Source organism: Lipotes vexillifer, unplaced genomic scaffold (assembly GCF_000442215.2).
Source record: "Lipotes vexillifer unplaced genomic scaffold, Lipotes_vexillifer_v1.1 scaffold38, whole genome shotgun sequence".
Classification (NCBI taxonomy): Eukaryota; Metazoa; Chordata; class Mammalia; order Artiodactyla; family Lipotidae; genus Lipotes; species Lipotes vexillifer.
In genome coordinates this window covers 2579505-2595204 of record NW_006791464.1, presented here as the reverse complement: position 1 = coordinate 2595204, position 15700 = coordinate 2579505, and the positions used below count along the sequence as shown (strand labels likewise).

The following is a 15700-nucleotide window of genomic DNA, read 5'->3' as shown; positions in this document are numbered from 1 at the left end:
TGTGATATTTAAGGAAGGTATAATTAACCCCTATTTTATAAGTAGGAAAATAACCCAAGAGAAGTTAATTGGCTTTCTATTGGTAATGGGTTCTAAAACACAGGAATCTTAACTCCCTTACCCATTGTTTTCACTATCAATCCATATTGATAATATTACTATCAATCCAAATACGTAAAAATCTCTCATAGTTAGTAAGCTAGCTAGGATATTTAACTAGACTTTAATATTCTCCCATGCAAAACAATGCAGCAGGGCTGGGGTGGGGAAAGGCTTCTCCAGTTTGTAGTTAATTAACCAAAATAGACTAAAGCCAACTATAATTTAATAATCACTTCTGCCTTAAAACTTTGCATAGATTGGGGTAATACTTACAAAAATTACACAAATGCAATCTCTCTTTTCTATTTAAAACTGTGTAGAGAAGCTGAAGTAGGAGTAGAAAAAAACTTTTCTATTTGTGGCTAAACTCACATCACCCTATCAGAACTAGGCCTTAACAGATTTTCAGTTATCTAATTTTAGGCTAGGATTCCTTTCTGTGGGCCATTAGCAGAAAGTTTTATTTGTTGCTCTCAGGAACTTTTTTCTCATTTTTGATGGCCATGTAACATTCAATTTTGGAAATTAAAGTGAATTTAAAGAAAAACGTTTAGATTTTTTTACAGACCTCCTTGACATTCCTTAATCTGTTAATCACAAAGTTTATGATTTACTTGTTTAATGTTTGAAGATTAACACCAGTAGTAATCCACATACTTAAGTTGGAATCCACTTCACCTCAGTTATACAAATGGTTATTTGGATAACGCTAATAATTCCTCTATTAGCTTTTAAGAAAGCATCATTTTTTTATAAAAGTTTCTTCTCAATTTCCCTATTCTCCCATAATTTAAGTGCTCTTATTTTCTTTAAAACAATACAAATGAATGTCATGTTGATCTTAGCATTGGTGAGTAACTATTTTAAATGAGTGAGGCCAGGGAGATCAGCTCCATCCTTTGTGACCACCTAGAGGGGTGGTATAGGGAGGGTGGGAGGGAGGGAGATGCAAGAGGGAAGAGATATGGGGATATATGTATATGTATAACTGATTCACTTTGTTATAAAGCAGAAACTAACACACCATTGTAAAGCAATTATACTCCAATACATATATTAAAAAATTTAAAAATAAAATGAGTGAGACAAAACCTGCAACTTAAATCTTACAATCTCTTGGTAACTGCATTTCAATCTTCTATGGGAAATGTTGGATGTGGTCATTTTTAACGTTGTTCAAATTAACATTTAATGTTTTTCCATTACTCTCATTTTCATTTTTCTCCATATTTTGATTCCATTTTATGATTACTTTGAATTGAGAAATTACAGTGTTTTTCTAGCATTTCAGCATACAAAAGGAGTAGTTAAAAGTTATAAAAAGAAGAACATAGTTCTACTTTTAAATATTACATTAAGAATTTTCCTCGCGGTCCAGTGGTTAAGACTCTGTGCTTCCACTGTAGGGGGCATGGGTTCGATCCCTGGTCAGGTAACTAAGATCCTGCAAGCCGAGTGGTGCAGCCAAAAAATAAATAAATAAAAAGCTAAAAACAGCCTAAATAACAAAAACAAACAAAAGCTAAAACTATAAAGCTTCTAGAAGAAAACTTAGAAGAGTATCTTTGAAAACTTTGGTTAGGCAAAGTCTTTTTAGAAAGGACATAAAAAGCACTAACCATGAAAATTTGTTAATTGGGTTTCATAAAAGATTTTAAAATCTGTTCATCCAAAGATGTCAAGAAAATCAAAAGACAAGTCAAAGACAGGGAAGAAATATTTGCATTATATACAGCCAACGAAAGACTTGTGTTAGAGTATATAAATAATTTGTACAGCTCAATAATAAAAATAAAAAATAATTATTACATTAAAATATTTCCAATATGCATCCTGTACAAATCTCAAGTAAATTTGACCTTACAAATCCATTTTGTAACTATGTACTTATGGAAGGTAGGTGATAATGACCCTAGATATTTTTACAGCAATGACATAGCACGTAAGTAGCTTACTTCTTTTTACCATGACATCATCTACAACAAGAAGTAGTGAAAGAATATGGCATTCTACATATGACATAAGTGCTTAGAATGACTTAGTATGGCTCCTAACATAGTCAGCATTCCATGAATATTAGTTTTTATTTATTCTCCTTTCCCTTTCTTCCTCTTCCCACCTGGAAAGTAGAGTTCAAATATTTCTAGAGCTCTTAGTGTAGCTCAAAATTTGCAGGTCTGTGTATTGAACACATGCACTTTTGTTGCTATTTTATAACTGGTGTATAGGAAGCACAATGAAGTGGTGAGAAGAAGTCTAGTAGTCAAGGTTTCTCAGTTACTAACTGGCTAACTCAGTTAACTAACACTGAGAAGTCATTCAATTTCTCTCTCCCTTAATTTTAGTAAAATAGTAATATTTGCCTAATCCTCCTCATCAATAAGTTAGATCCATACTCTTTGACAAGTATAAATACAGTATATTATTATTACTATGCCCTATAAAATACATATGAAGTTAACATTTGTGTTTGTATACGTAGATTTTAATAAGGGTGAAATAATTGACATATAATTGATATATAAAACCATCTCTAAAACATATGTTCTTCTGTGTACAGTTGTGGTAAATATATTTTTATATTTTATCCCCATATGAGAATAGCAAGATAGCCATATCCCTTTCTAGGGTGTTTCTTACAAGAACTAGAGAGTAAATAAAAGAGAAAAGCGCATATTAAAGAATTAATTCACAAAAAACAAAGTGAGTTAAATGCAAGTGAGAGAGGTTGATACTCCATTATTATACAATTTGCAAAGAAAATCGACTTGTACTGGTCTTTGGTTTTTTTATTATTATTCTTTTTTATTTTTATTTATTTATTTTTTACATCTTTATTGGAGTATAAATGCTTACAATGGTGTGTTAGTTTCTGCTTTATGACAAAGTGAATTAGTTATACATATACATATGTTCCCATATCTCTTCCCTCTTGCATCTCCCTCCCTCCCACCCTCCCTATCCCACCCCCCTAGGTGGTCACAAAGCACAGAGCTGATCTCCCTGTGCTATGGGACTGCTTCCCACTAGCTATTTATTTTATGTTTGGTAGTGTATATATATCCATGCCACTCCCTCGCTTTGTCACAGCTTACCTTACCCCCTCCCCATATCCTCAAGTCCATTCTCTAGTGGTCTTTATTTTGATTAAAGTATAAGTCCGAAATTTTTTAGGGCTAATAAGGCTAAGTGGTTATTATTTTCACTAAACCTCCATTTTTTTTGAAAAAGTGCTACATTTTAAAAATAAGCACTAGACCTTTCTGAAAAATGACTCTAAAACAATGCTTTTCTCTAGAGAAAGAGGAATCAAATGCTATACTTTTATTTATCTGCCCCTATCTTGCAAAGGTCTACTTTTCTTACTCTCAGATAAGAAGCACTGTATTTATATTACTGTACTAATATCTAACTGGACCCCCAACTAACCTCAGTACTGTCAATTATTTGATTTGAGAATGTCCCATTCTGAACATGTTTGACAATTGAAGTAAACTTCATATAAATAATTGCATATTTAATGTGGATTGAACCTAAGACTAAAGTGGAGCATTAACCAGCATATTTTTTTTTTTCTTTCTCTTACTCAGGTCAGGAAAACATGATCTTTTAAATGTGATCTTATTTAGTGCCATATAATATAATGCCCATTTGAAAATTAGAAACATATCACTAATTAGGCAACTTCAAGAAAACAGAAAGCATAAAACTTAATACTTAGCAGGAGAAATCGTTTATAAAATATTGGCATCTGTTCAAGAATAAGTTAGCTACCCACCAAAATAAAGGTTTGATAGCTCAAAGTATGCCTGTGATGGAGCCTAGTAGTTTTTAAGGAAATCCCTTTGTTTATATAAGTGAATTAGTGGTGACACAACACTTGGAAGGAAATATAAGCTCTGGGTAGAAAATATAATTTTTTCTAAACTTAAATTTAAGCCTGCATAAATGTTATAGACATGTTTCTTGGTAGTTTTCAAAAAATAAATAGTGAGAAGTTACTTTTAAATAACCACCCTGTCAGGGAAGGAAATCTCATCCTGAAAGGAAATTGCGATCATTAACAAAGATTTTGATTCAGAGAAAACGGTGTGGATCTTTACTCATGTTTTAGACTGTGAAGGGGAAAAAAAACCCTTTTTAAATGGCTCGCTTATTAAGCTAGTCATGCATTTCACTTCAGGTTGTAAAGCAGTAGAACATGCACAAGAGGCTCAGAAGCATATTTTAGAGTTAGGAAATATCATTTACACCATTTTTATATTGTTAATATCGCACCCAGAGAATTTGCTTAAACTTCAAATTACTGTAAATCTACAGTTTTGCTCATCTTTGTATAATTTTGTTTTTAATAGAACGAGGCCCACATCAATAAATATATGATTAAGGGATATGTGTAATAAAATAATGCATTTATTACACACAGATTTATTCAAATATTGAACATATATAGCACAGCAAAATACTATAAAGCCAGTTTGTGGTTTTTAATGAAGTTCATTGAGTAGATTTTGGATTTTCTTTGTTGGAATGAAATTTTGACCGGTTTTATTGTTTTTTCTGTGCAGCCTGAACACTGATGCCGGAACTCCAACTGATCATAGGCACGAATAGGGTGCTGTAGCAGTTACCTGCTTACCTAGTGCTGTAATTCTTTAAAATTCATACTCAAATTCTTAAAATATGGAACCATCTATTACTATTTGTTCATTACTGATAATTAGAACCTGGCACATACAGGGAATATGTGTTAGAGAATGGGCTTCACAAGTGTTTAGGGGATAATCATAATGATGATTGAACTTGATACTTTACACTTCTATAACCCCTTTCTTCCATGGAGTTCATAGTGCTTCATAAACATTACCACATTAAACCAGAGAGCATCCTAGTGGGGTAAGTAGGTGGAAGAATTTTTAAGACATAGAAAATTCTATTTCTAAATGCTGTGACAGAAATTAAAATGCAGACACACCCACTTTAAGCTGTGATTACTATGAAATAGCTTTATATTTGGCTGACCCGAGATTTAACGGAATTAACGTGAGGAGGTAATTCATTTGTGCAAATGATCCATATTTGTTAGCATTGCTTTGGAGATCACCTTTCTGAAAGAAACACGTTGCCTGTACAGTTCTCTAAGGAAATATGGAGAGCTCTAGTTTGTAGGTTTTACCACACTTAGTTCTTCCTTTGATTTGTTGATGGTAGAGCAAGTCATTTAACACCTTTCTACTAGCATATTCCTTACTGTAAAGAAGGTAATGATAAAAACACATACCTAAGCAACTAAAAATACCTCTTTTATTTTTTTCTGCTCTCCTTCCATCTCCAATACTGTTTCCTCTTCATTAAGCTATCAACAAGCAAACAGACTGAAAAATCTATACATCTAAGAATGGAGAAAGGCAGATATGGTGGGTCAGTCACATCATGGATATTTTCCACTGCTCACCCTCTGGTCTAGACATGGCCAGATGCCTAAGATGTTCCAGTCATTAGAACCCAATGGGTCATTTGGCTTGAATTGCCCAGGAAATGGCCTCAAATATTTTTAACTGTTTACTTGATGGAGACCTGGCCAAAGGCTGGTGGCAAATAATTGTCATCATTATTTTCCTGCCTCCTAGGAATCTAATAGAGCAGTATTCCAATGTGCTAAATGGTAGTCTAGTGATCAAAAAAATTAACTCCCCTCCTAAAGTGCCCTCTTTACACCAAGCAAAACCTAATCCATTGTGTTATTTTTACATCTGCCCTCGAACTAAATTCTGATGTGACAGAAGTATCACTCATCCTATGCAAAAGTCCAACTGAGTTTTTATCCATTCTCCAATAACCAGTTCCCTGTGGCAGTACATGCAATTTCTACTGGAATGCCCAGCTTCCCTACACATTTTAAAATATCACATTAATTCATATCAGTGTGACATTCCAGTCATTCCATGCTCTGAAGGAATTTTTTCTAAGGCTTCTGGTTCTCTCTACATACTGTAGAAGAACTATTTGTGTAGAATAGGTATGTTGCTTTAACCTAATTCAGTGAAATAGTGCCAAATTAGAAATCAGTTATGGAGAAGGACCGAGGCAAATAAAATTTTTTAGAACTTTATTAATATCAAATACCTGAATTGAATAACAAAGAGGTGTGACTTAAAAAATAACATCCAGAAACGTCTCATTATTTGATAGTCAAACAGAATATATTGAACTACAGGGGAAATTGAACAGCATTTTCAAATTAATTAAGTTATTGAAAAATAAATATCTTTTTAAACATAGATATGCTAATTGACTTTGGTTGAACTATAAGGAATCCTCGTGCATTTTCTTCTGGCCTTTTTCAACATACCTGCCTTCTTTGTGATGCCTGATTTTAGCTTTTTTTTTTTTCTTAAGCTTCAGATATATACCACAAAAGGCAAGTCTCACACTTATTTGAGTTTGTAACAACCAGGTGTGACCCTTTAAAGATAACTTATCAGCAGAGGCTCATCTGCTGTATGCAGGAGGACACACCAGACTCCTGTGCCATGGGGTATGCCCATGTCAGGCAGTGCTGTGCTAAGCGAGTGACTGTATGGGCCTTCTATTTTATTTTTAAAATGGTCACATTTGTGTGTATTGAATCCCTCTTTTACTTATCTGATATATCTTAAAGCAATAAACTCTGCCAGCTCTCCTGAAATGTCAGTGTGTGTCACTCCTTGTAAGTTCCCAAGCTCCCTAACATTCCTCTGGAGAGGTTTTGTTCATTGCTCTTCCTGATCTTTAATCTTGTTTACATCCAGAATGCATATTAGATCATCTCTGCTTCGAGCTCAAGTACAAAACCTTTTAAAAACATGAAACATTCAATTACTAATTAGCTGTTTCCTGTTCCTAATGAAGTGAGCATGCCAGGTTTGGATTAAAATTCAGCTACTGCTCTCCTCTGTTTATGTTTCCAGATGTTTTTGTTTTATCTAGGAGTTTACTTTGACAGCTACTACTAAATGATAAATCACTCATAGGCGAAATGCATTTTGAAATTGAAATGTGGCAAACTTTGAGATTGCTCCAAGGATCAGTGTCAGTTAGCAGGTCAATGTTGGCTCCTTCCATATGATCACAGTATTGGCATATGTAAAAGAGTAACAGAATCTGTGTCAACATTGTACAGCATGCTACACAAGAATCTATTTTGCTACTATCGTCTAAATTTGGAGAAAAAAGTTTAACTACTTTGAAATCTCAACTTATTGTATTCTAAGTAGAAAAATTGATTCATATTAACACTGTCTTCTGCTGGCCTAGTTTTTCTTTGGATTTTTGAACTGCTGTGGAAACACTTCCTGATAGGCCTTATAAACTGGCACATTTAATGAAGGGTGTGGGCAAATGTTTGTCTTTTTTAACAAAGACAAAAATTAAACATAATAAAGGAGGGTGATTTTTCAGAAACTGCATTTTTCTAAAGGAAGATGGTGATTGCTTTTTGCCATTTGTTACTGTGTTTATGTACCTTTTTTTTTTTACAGGATGTTACTTTTACCATTGCTTTCAAATTTGTAATGTCCTCAATTTGTATTGCATGTTTTAAGTTTTAACTATATTGTATAAATTTCAATTCTGGTAGAATGAATGTCTGCTATTTGATGTTGAAGAGCTTTCTTTTGACATTTAGGCTGTGTATACAGAGGACGAGGTAGACTGGAAAACAAGCAACTATCTGGTGAATTTTATCAGAATAAAAATCTCAGACACCGCAAAGGAGTCTGAGCAATTCTCTGGGGTGACAGACTACTACACAGTTTCCCAAAATTCAAGCTTTGTTTTCTTCTTCCCTGGAAAAGTTCAGGTGAATTCCATGGGCTCTTAGGCAAAATGCCTGGTTGCCCTCTAATGAAGTCTGAACCTCCAGGTGGTCTAACATAGAACCAAATTCTTTTATTCTTCTATTACCTTACCACATCTTTATTTTTGGTTCTGAGGTATTATCCAGAAAACTCCACTGACTCGCAATACCTCTGACACAGAAAAAAAAAATATTTTAAAGATTTTATACATTAAAGGGGTATGTCTTCCCCCTGACAGTGCTAAGCTTTGACTTGACTGAATTAATATTTTAGATGAGGCATATCTGTCCAACAATGATAATGTATTTTCCTTTATATGTGAAGATGATACAAACATAGACTTTAAGTGTTTTTTTTAAGCCTGGGTGATGGATTTGTACTGATCATCCACACTTTCTTTCCTTGTTCTGCTTTTGTCACCAAACACCAATTTTTATGAGGTAGCTGGATAGAGACTGGGGCTATAAGCCATGGCTATGGAAAAGAGGAAAGTTGGATAAAAAGAGGTGGAATTGTTTTTGGAAATTGTTTCCAACTCTAACTTTTACCCACACCATCAAATATTTTCTAACTCTAGAATGGTATGGATTCTTTTGATTACCCATATTTAAATAGATACCAGTTTCACTAAACACTGTGTTTAAAATGATATTCAGAACTTGTCTCCCTTCATGAAGTATACATGGACAGTTAACCTGGGGAGAGGAAATGAAATGTTTCGTCAAAGCTGTCATCACCTTAGATCATAACCAGACATTCCTTTTTCCTTGTTTTGGTAAACCATATGGATCTCAAGCATAGCGTTCTGTACAAAAGGAAAAGTAATGTAGATAACAATAGACATCATAGTTTATGAAGAGTCTTCTCAGTCTTTGATGTCTTCAGTGCAGTGGAAAGAAGAAAAGAAGCTGTAGCACGCAACTTGAAGGATCTTTGAAAACTGACACATTAACATATAGAAGTGTTAAGAAATTTTAAATTTTACCGATATTAAATCAAGCCTGTAACATCAGATCATTTAAGTTCGTGAAGATAGATGTTTAGCATTTTAAAGTATGTATTAGAATTATTCCTCAGAAAAACTAACTTGTTTTCTTTTTTTTAAAGGAGGTAACTCTTACTATTTAACAATGGCACAACAGTTTTATTCGTCCTGAAAGGTCCTCGCTGGCTTTACATAAATGAAGATGCTTGTGATTCCAGTTTATCTCTGAAACTATTCAACATGGAGTTAATTCAATTGTGTTTATCAGCAAAGCTTTGTTTACCGAAGCAGTTATTCAATCTATATTACATTTTTTTAAAGAAAGAACGTGTGTACATTTTAAAAGCAATGACATAAACTTTGTTTTTACAATTGATTGACCAATTTAAGAATATGAGCTAAATCCTAATGACTAAAGTAACTTGACCATATTTGATGCTTTTCTATGCTCACTTCAGCTTGGCTTTTTGTCTTTTAAGGGAAAAAATGCGGTAGTGTGTTAGAGACTAGAAACATATGTATGGTTTCTCTGTTCTACCATATATTAAGTTAAAGTACACCTTCTTTGTTAAAACTGTACTTGCTAAACTTCAGCAAAATAAAAACATTTTGACTTTGTCAATTGAACTGAGTGTTTATTTTCAAATTGCCAACTGTAATTATTGAAGTGGAGTCAGAGCACAAATCAAAATATAGGAACTAAGAACATGTTTGCAAAGCTTCCTCTGGTTTGATTATTTCTAAACAAATATGAACATGCATCTTATTCCATTTCACCTGTTGAAACAATTGTCTCCAATTGTTCTTATTGAATCGCACATGACATTGCCTTTTTCTGTCTGTGTGTGCTTAGTAAACCTGCTTCCAGTGGGAAGGGTTGTACTGGGAAGCAGGGAAAATGTGGTGAATACAGCGGGAAAATATTTTCAGAATATCTATTATTTCAAAAGAGTTTCTCCCGTTTTCAGTGGTGAACGAAAATATGAAGGGCATGTATCTACTTGGGCCCAAAGAAAATCCAGGTCTTCCTCTACCTCCAAATAGTCATTATAGGCTAATGAAAAATGAAAGCAAGTGAAAGAGCCTAATGATAAGCCAAAACCATAGCCCTGCCCTACAGTTTATCTAATCTGTCTCCACCTTCTCCTTGGTTCATTTCCACTAATATCCTGGAGGTCACCCAAATTCTGGTTCACCAAGGAACCCACAGTTTTTCCTGTGCAGTGCCACTTCCACTCCTCACCCTTTCTTATAAAAGGTGTGTTGTATCCCAAAATGCTTCTAGCTGGCCAAAGACTGTAGGTCTTCTGTTTGGAAACTGCTTTCTTCCACAAATATTTCCTCTCACCATCAGCTCATCATCATCCTTGTTTATGGAATTTTTAAGAGTCCTGAAAAGGCTAAAGCTCTTCCTCTGCTCTAGAGGAGAAAGATTCCTAAGGATTTTTGTTGGTTAAACAGGTGTGCTCTGGTAGTGTACCCTGTCCCCACCATAGCACAATAAGCAGGATACCAAATAGTTAATCATATGATATTCAGGGTTGCATTATCTAAAGCTTAATGCAATGACCAGAGGAGGTCTGTGCCATTAGCTGCCCAACTCTCAGGGGTCCAGGTGCCCAATACTATCTGTGGTTTAGCCTCATCTGTTATAACTTATCCACACTGGATTAACATTGATGGGAGTGATTTGATTCTGGCTTGCATAGATAACTGGGACTTGTTGAGAAGTGGTGCAACTATAGGAATCTCCTGGTTATTTGGAGCCCAGTTAATTAGTCCATCTGGAAAGAAAGAGCCAGATAATTACCTGGAGTGAAACCTACCCTGCACCACCATGTTTCCTGGGATAGGATTGCTTGCCATTTCAAAGCAAACCCTTGACCACCCTTCCACAGTCTCCTCCTCACTTCTTCCTTCCTCCTCCAACAACATAAGAACCTTAAGAAAAGAAGCTGGGTATAGGATAGGAATTCCTCGATTGCAGGGCAGTGGTTTCACTCTTTGTCAATTATTTCTCAGGCATAGACTGTCTTCTAGGGTTGGGAGGATCACTTTTACATCATTGCCCTTGCACTTTCTTTGGAAAACATACAGATTACATTCATCCTGAGACTATAGCTAGAGGAGCTGGATCAGTCTCGTACAAACTTAAGAGACTCTGATCTCAAGTTCACTGCTTGTGGAGTAATGGTGGGAGAACACAACTGCTCTCACCTCCACACCTACTCACAGTACCTTCATATATAAATACAATCCTAGGATAAGAGCAGCACCTAACCTTTTGGGGGATCCAATTGTTGTCACTCTTCCCAGATGACTAATACATGTATAAATTAACCCCAAGGGATTTGGTCGTGAAGGTCCCCTCCACCAACAAACACCAACATTGTGCCTTCTTACTCAGCAAAAAGTGTCTCTGCAAATAGCATTGCAAAAATAACTTACAGGGACTTCCCTGGTAGTCCAGTGGTTAAGACTCCATGCTTCCAAGGCAGGGGATGAGGGTTTGATCCGTGGTTGGGGAACTAAGATCCCACATGCTGTGGGGCATGGCCAGAAAAAAAAAGAAAGAAAAAAAAAGAATAACTTATAATAGAATTTTAGATTAGGAAATTAGTGGGAGGGTCTTCAAAAGCCATCAACTGCCTGACATCTCAAGGGTAAGCACACAATTACAATTATTTGAACAATTATAATGCCACAGAGCTACTATTTGTTAGCCAGCTCTCAGTATTAGAAAGGTCAAAACTGATATTGAATCAAAATTTTGCCACTTCAACTTGAACTTGGTGAAGGAAAGCCACCCCCAATTACATAAATAGCTAGTCACTCCTTATTAAAAATGATAGAAGTCCATCAGCTATTATAGGTATCAGAAAATGAATAAGCATAGTTTCATTCCTCTTTGCATTCATGTGTGTGCATGTGTGCACACACACAGTACATACACACAAAACCTGTCTTCTTTTCTTTGTCAATGAATTATTGAAATCGAATTTGGACATTTAAAAAATTTCACCTGATTCAATTCTCCCTTGAAGTATATGAGCAGCTAAATTATTAGATACAAAAAGAAAGTCAAATATAAAGATAGTTGATTATCATTGGGTAGGGTGGTAGTCATTTCAAATATAAAATACCTAAATGTTGATGATAATTCTGAATCTCAGCTCTTTAAAGCTTTAAATAAAAAGTCCCCTTTCTTGGCCTCTGCTAGCCATGTAAGATTTCCCCTTTTTATACATTATCTAAGTATATTGCAATACTTCTCTAAAGTTTCTAGTTTTAAACTAAATAATAATAGAATTGGGAATACAGACTTGGGATCCTGTTTTAAGCCCTGATACATTAGAAGTACAGGAGGCAGAAATTCCAGAAAGGCAAATGTACTGATTTAGCAATGGTAAGGCTGTCTGGTATATCAGGCATATTTATTAAAATCTTTGGAATAAATCTATCGCCAACTTCTCTCACTTACTTTAATCAGAGAGCCATGGTGACCAGTATGCACTACAATAAGCACAGATGAAGCTGAACTCAACTAATGAACTTTTCAGGCTGTGCCATGATAATTCATTATATTATGATGGGGAAAATATTTCTTTACCTTTGGACGATTTTTTTTTAATAAAACGATTTAAAACACTTTGGGTAAAATGTATGCTTAAAAATACTGGAGGCTTCCCTGGTGGTGCAGTAGTTGAGAGTCTGCCTGCCGATGCAGGGGACACGGGTTCGTACCCCGGTCTGGGAAGATCCCACATGCCGCGGAGTGGCTAGGCCCGTGAGCCACGGCCACTGAGCCTGTGCATCCGGAGCCTGCAGGTCCAGAGCCTCTGCTCCGCAACGGGAGAGGCCACAACAGTGAGAGACCCACGTACTGCAAAAAAAATAAAAAAATAAAAAAATAAAAAAAAATAAAAAAATACATTAGAGCTTGACTCTTGGATTGCCATGGCATCTGAGATTAGCAGAATGTGAATGAAGATCTTTGAAATTCCAAAGCAACATGAACACACCAAAAAAATCTATCTTAATTAGTCAAAGGGGAGAATGAAAATTAAAAGAAAGTATTTAGGTGCCATTCAATCTTAAACAATGAAAATATAATTTTTATGTAACAAAAAATTCCAATAGAGTTAAAGCAACTTCCAATTGTGTTAAAGGGTTTACATTATAAATAATTAGAAATCACTATAAATGCTAAATTATTAAATGTCAATATGCATGGTACAAAGGCTAAAGGAGAAAGAACATGTTATATGCAAGGATAATGTGCAGTCATTATGAAACTTGAATAGAGCACTAAAGAACAAGTAGGACTGGGTGTGGGTGAAGATAAGAGATCAGCACCTGCTAAGCCAGAGTAAGAAATTGTAGTGGATTGACATATGTACACTAATATGTATAAAATGTATAACTAATAAGAACCTGCTGTATAAAAAAATAAATAAAATTCAAAAATTCAAAAACAATCATGTACAATGCAAGGGGCACTTATGATTCTTAAGCTGAATCTTATGCAATGGTTTAAAATAAATACATCCTTATCAAAAAAAAAGAAAAAAATTGGAGCAGTATGTACTATTCATGAAACAGTGAGGAATCCACTAAAAGGAAGCACAGAATCTTGTCCAACCATAGTGGGAGATAAGGTTTGGTAGTTAAGATGGGACTAAATTACAGAGTACCTTGAATAGGTAGCAATAAGCATATAGTAGGAACCCATTTGAGAGATTAATCTGAGAGTAGTGTAAAATGGATTGAATGGATGGATTGAATTAATGGTACAGGAAGAGAGACAGTTACAAGCCATAAAATAATACTTTCATATTTTCCTCTATGTATTTTTAATTTGTAAGCAGTATTTGTTGTAATTAAGGATGACACACTCACTCTTAATTTCCATAGATATTTAAAATCTTATTTAACTGTGAAAATATCAGGTATCCTGTGGGTCAGTCAATGTGAAGAATATGTTCTTGGTAAGATTTAATATTTGGATTTAAGCTTCTACAAGCATCAAAAAAAATCATAAGCTATAAACTGAGTTTTATTTGAAATAAGACATTTCAGCTGAAGACTCAATTAACCTAATTCTTTCACCTTTACTAATACAAGTAACCCTTGAATTCTAAGTAGCATAACAGTGTATAAAAACAGCTCCAGCTTTCCTTCATCTCCTTTCCTACTATCGAAGGTTTCACTGTGTTTGCTACTTGTAGATGTAGACTGTTGTACCACCTGAGAAGACAAGCTCACAATGAACCCTTGCCCATCCCCTACCACCTGTACTTCTGTGTCCAGGCTAACCCCAAAGTCAGGGCCTCTAAAACATTCACAGACCATGAAACTCCTTGCTTCCATCACTCAGTAGCCTGAAATGGGAAATAAATAATTCCATACCCTGCTGCTAAAGATACACTGATTTCTATATACTTTAGGTCTAATATAGAACTCAACATAAGGCTGATTTTTTCCCATGGACAAGACTGCTAGATTTGATAGGTAACTGGAAGTTTTAAATGACTTATTGTTCTATCTACAGATCAGATATCCGATTGGTTTAATTGTATTTTTTGTTGGTTTTAGAAGGTAAGCATTGTAAATGACAAGGTTGATAGGGAAAATGTATTTTCCATTTGGAACAACCTAGTCACCAGTGAAACTATTGAACACATTCTAGGTGGAAATCAAAGGTTGCCTAACAGTAATATCACACAATTAGACTTTGACAGGGAACAAGCTGTGGTCCATAAATAAATTTTCCCAACAGCTAAAATTATTATTTTTTATAGTCACTGTGTTGTACATTGCATCCCCAGGAATTATTCTTCTTATATCTGGAATTTTTTTTTTTTTTTTGTGGTACACGGGCCTCTCACTGTTGTGGCCTCTCCTGTTGCGGAGCAGAAGCTCCGGATGCGCAGGCTCAGCGGCCATGGCTCATGGGCCCAGCCGCTCCGCGGCATGTAGGATCCTCCCGGACCAGGGCATGAACCCGTGTCCCCTGCATCGGCAGGCAGACTCCCAACCACTGCGCCATCAGGGAAGCCCTATCTGGAAGTTTTGATATTTTGATCTCCTACCCACATTTCATCTACCTGCCACCCCCCACCTCTGTCAACCACCAATATATTCTCTGTATCTACCAGTTCAGGTTCTCCAGATTCCACGTATAAGTGAGATAATACAGTATTTGTATTTCTCTGTTTGACTTTTATCACTTAACATAATGCTGTCAAGGTCCATCCAAGTTGTCCATCCAGAAGGTACATTTCCTTCTTTTCTCTGGCTGAATTATATACATATATCACATTTTCTTTTTCCATTAATTCGTTGATGAAGACTTAGGTTGTTTCCATGTCTTATCTATTGTAAATAATACTGCAATGAACATGGAGGTACAGGTATGTTTTGAACATGGTGCTTTTGTTTCCCTCAGATAAATACCCAGAAGCGGAATTGCTGGATCATATGGTAGTTCTAATTTTAATTTTTTGGGGAAACTTCATACTGGTTTCCGTAGTGGCTGCACCGTTATACATTCCCACCAAAAATGCACAAGTGTTCCTTTTTTATCATATCGTCTCCAGCAATTATTTCTTATCTTTTTTTTTTTAACATCTTTATTGGGGTATAATTGCTTTACAATGGTGTGTTAGTTTCTGACTTATAACAAAGTGAATCAGTTATACATATACATATATCCCCATATCTCTTCCCTCTTGCATTTCCCTCCCTCCCAGCCTCCATATCTCACCCCTCCATG

The 15700-nt window shown here is 35.3% G+C and overlaps 1 protein-coding gene across 3 annotated transcripts in view; it reads left to right on the top strand.

Annotated features, from left to right (window-relative positions):
• DACH2 (dachshund family transcription factor 2) overlaps positions 1-9543 on the top strand; it is a 629817-nt gene extending 620274 nt beyond the window's left edge. Inside the window, exons 11-12 of one of the 3 annotated variants that reach the window (XM_007464443.1) lie at positions 4671-4717; positions 9048-9543. In XM_007464443.1, the coding sequence (XP_007464505.1) occupies positions 4671-4675 (5 nt within the window). In that variant the 3' untranslated portion in view covers positions 4676-4717; positions 9048-9543. Of the gene's footprint in view, positions 1-4670; positions 5064-9047 lie in introns of those variants that run through there. The other 2 variants (XM_007464441.1, XM_007464442.1) reach the window with 2 other exon arrangements.
• The last annotated feature ends 6157 nt before the right edge of the window (positions 9544-15700 follow it).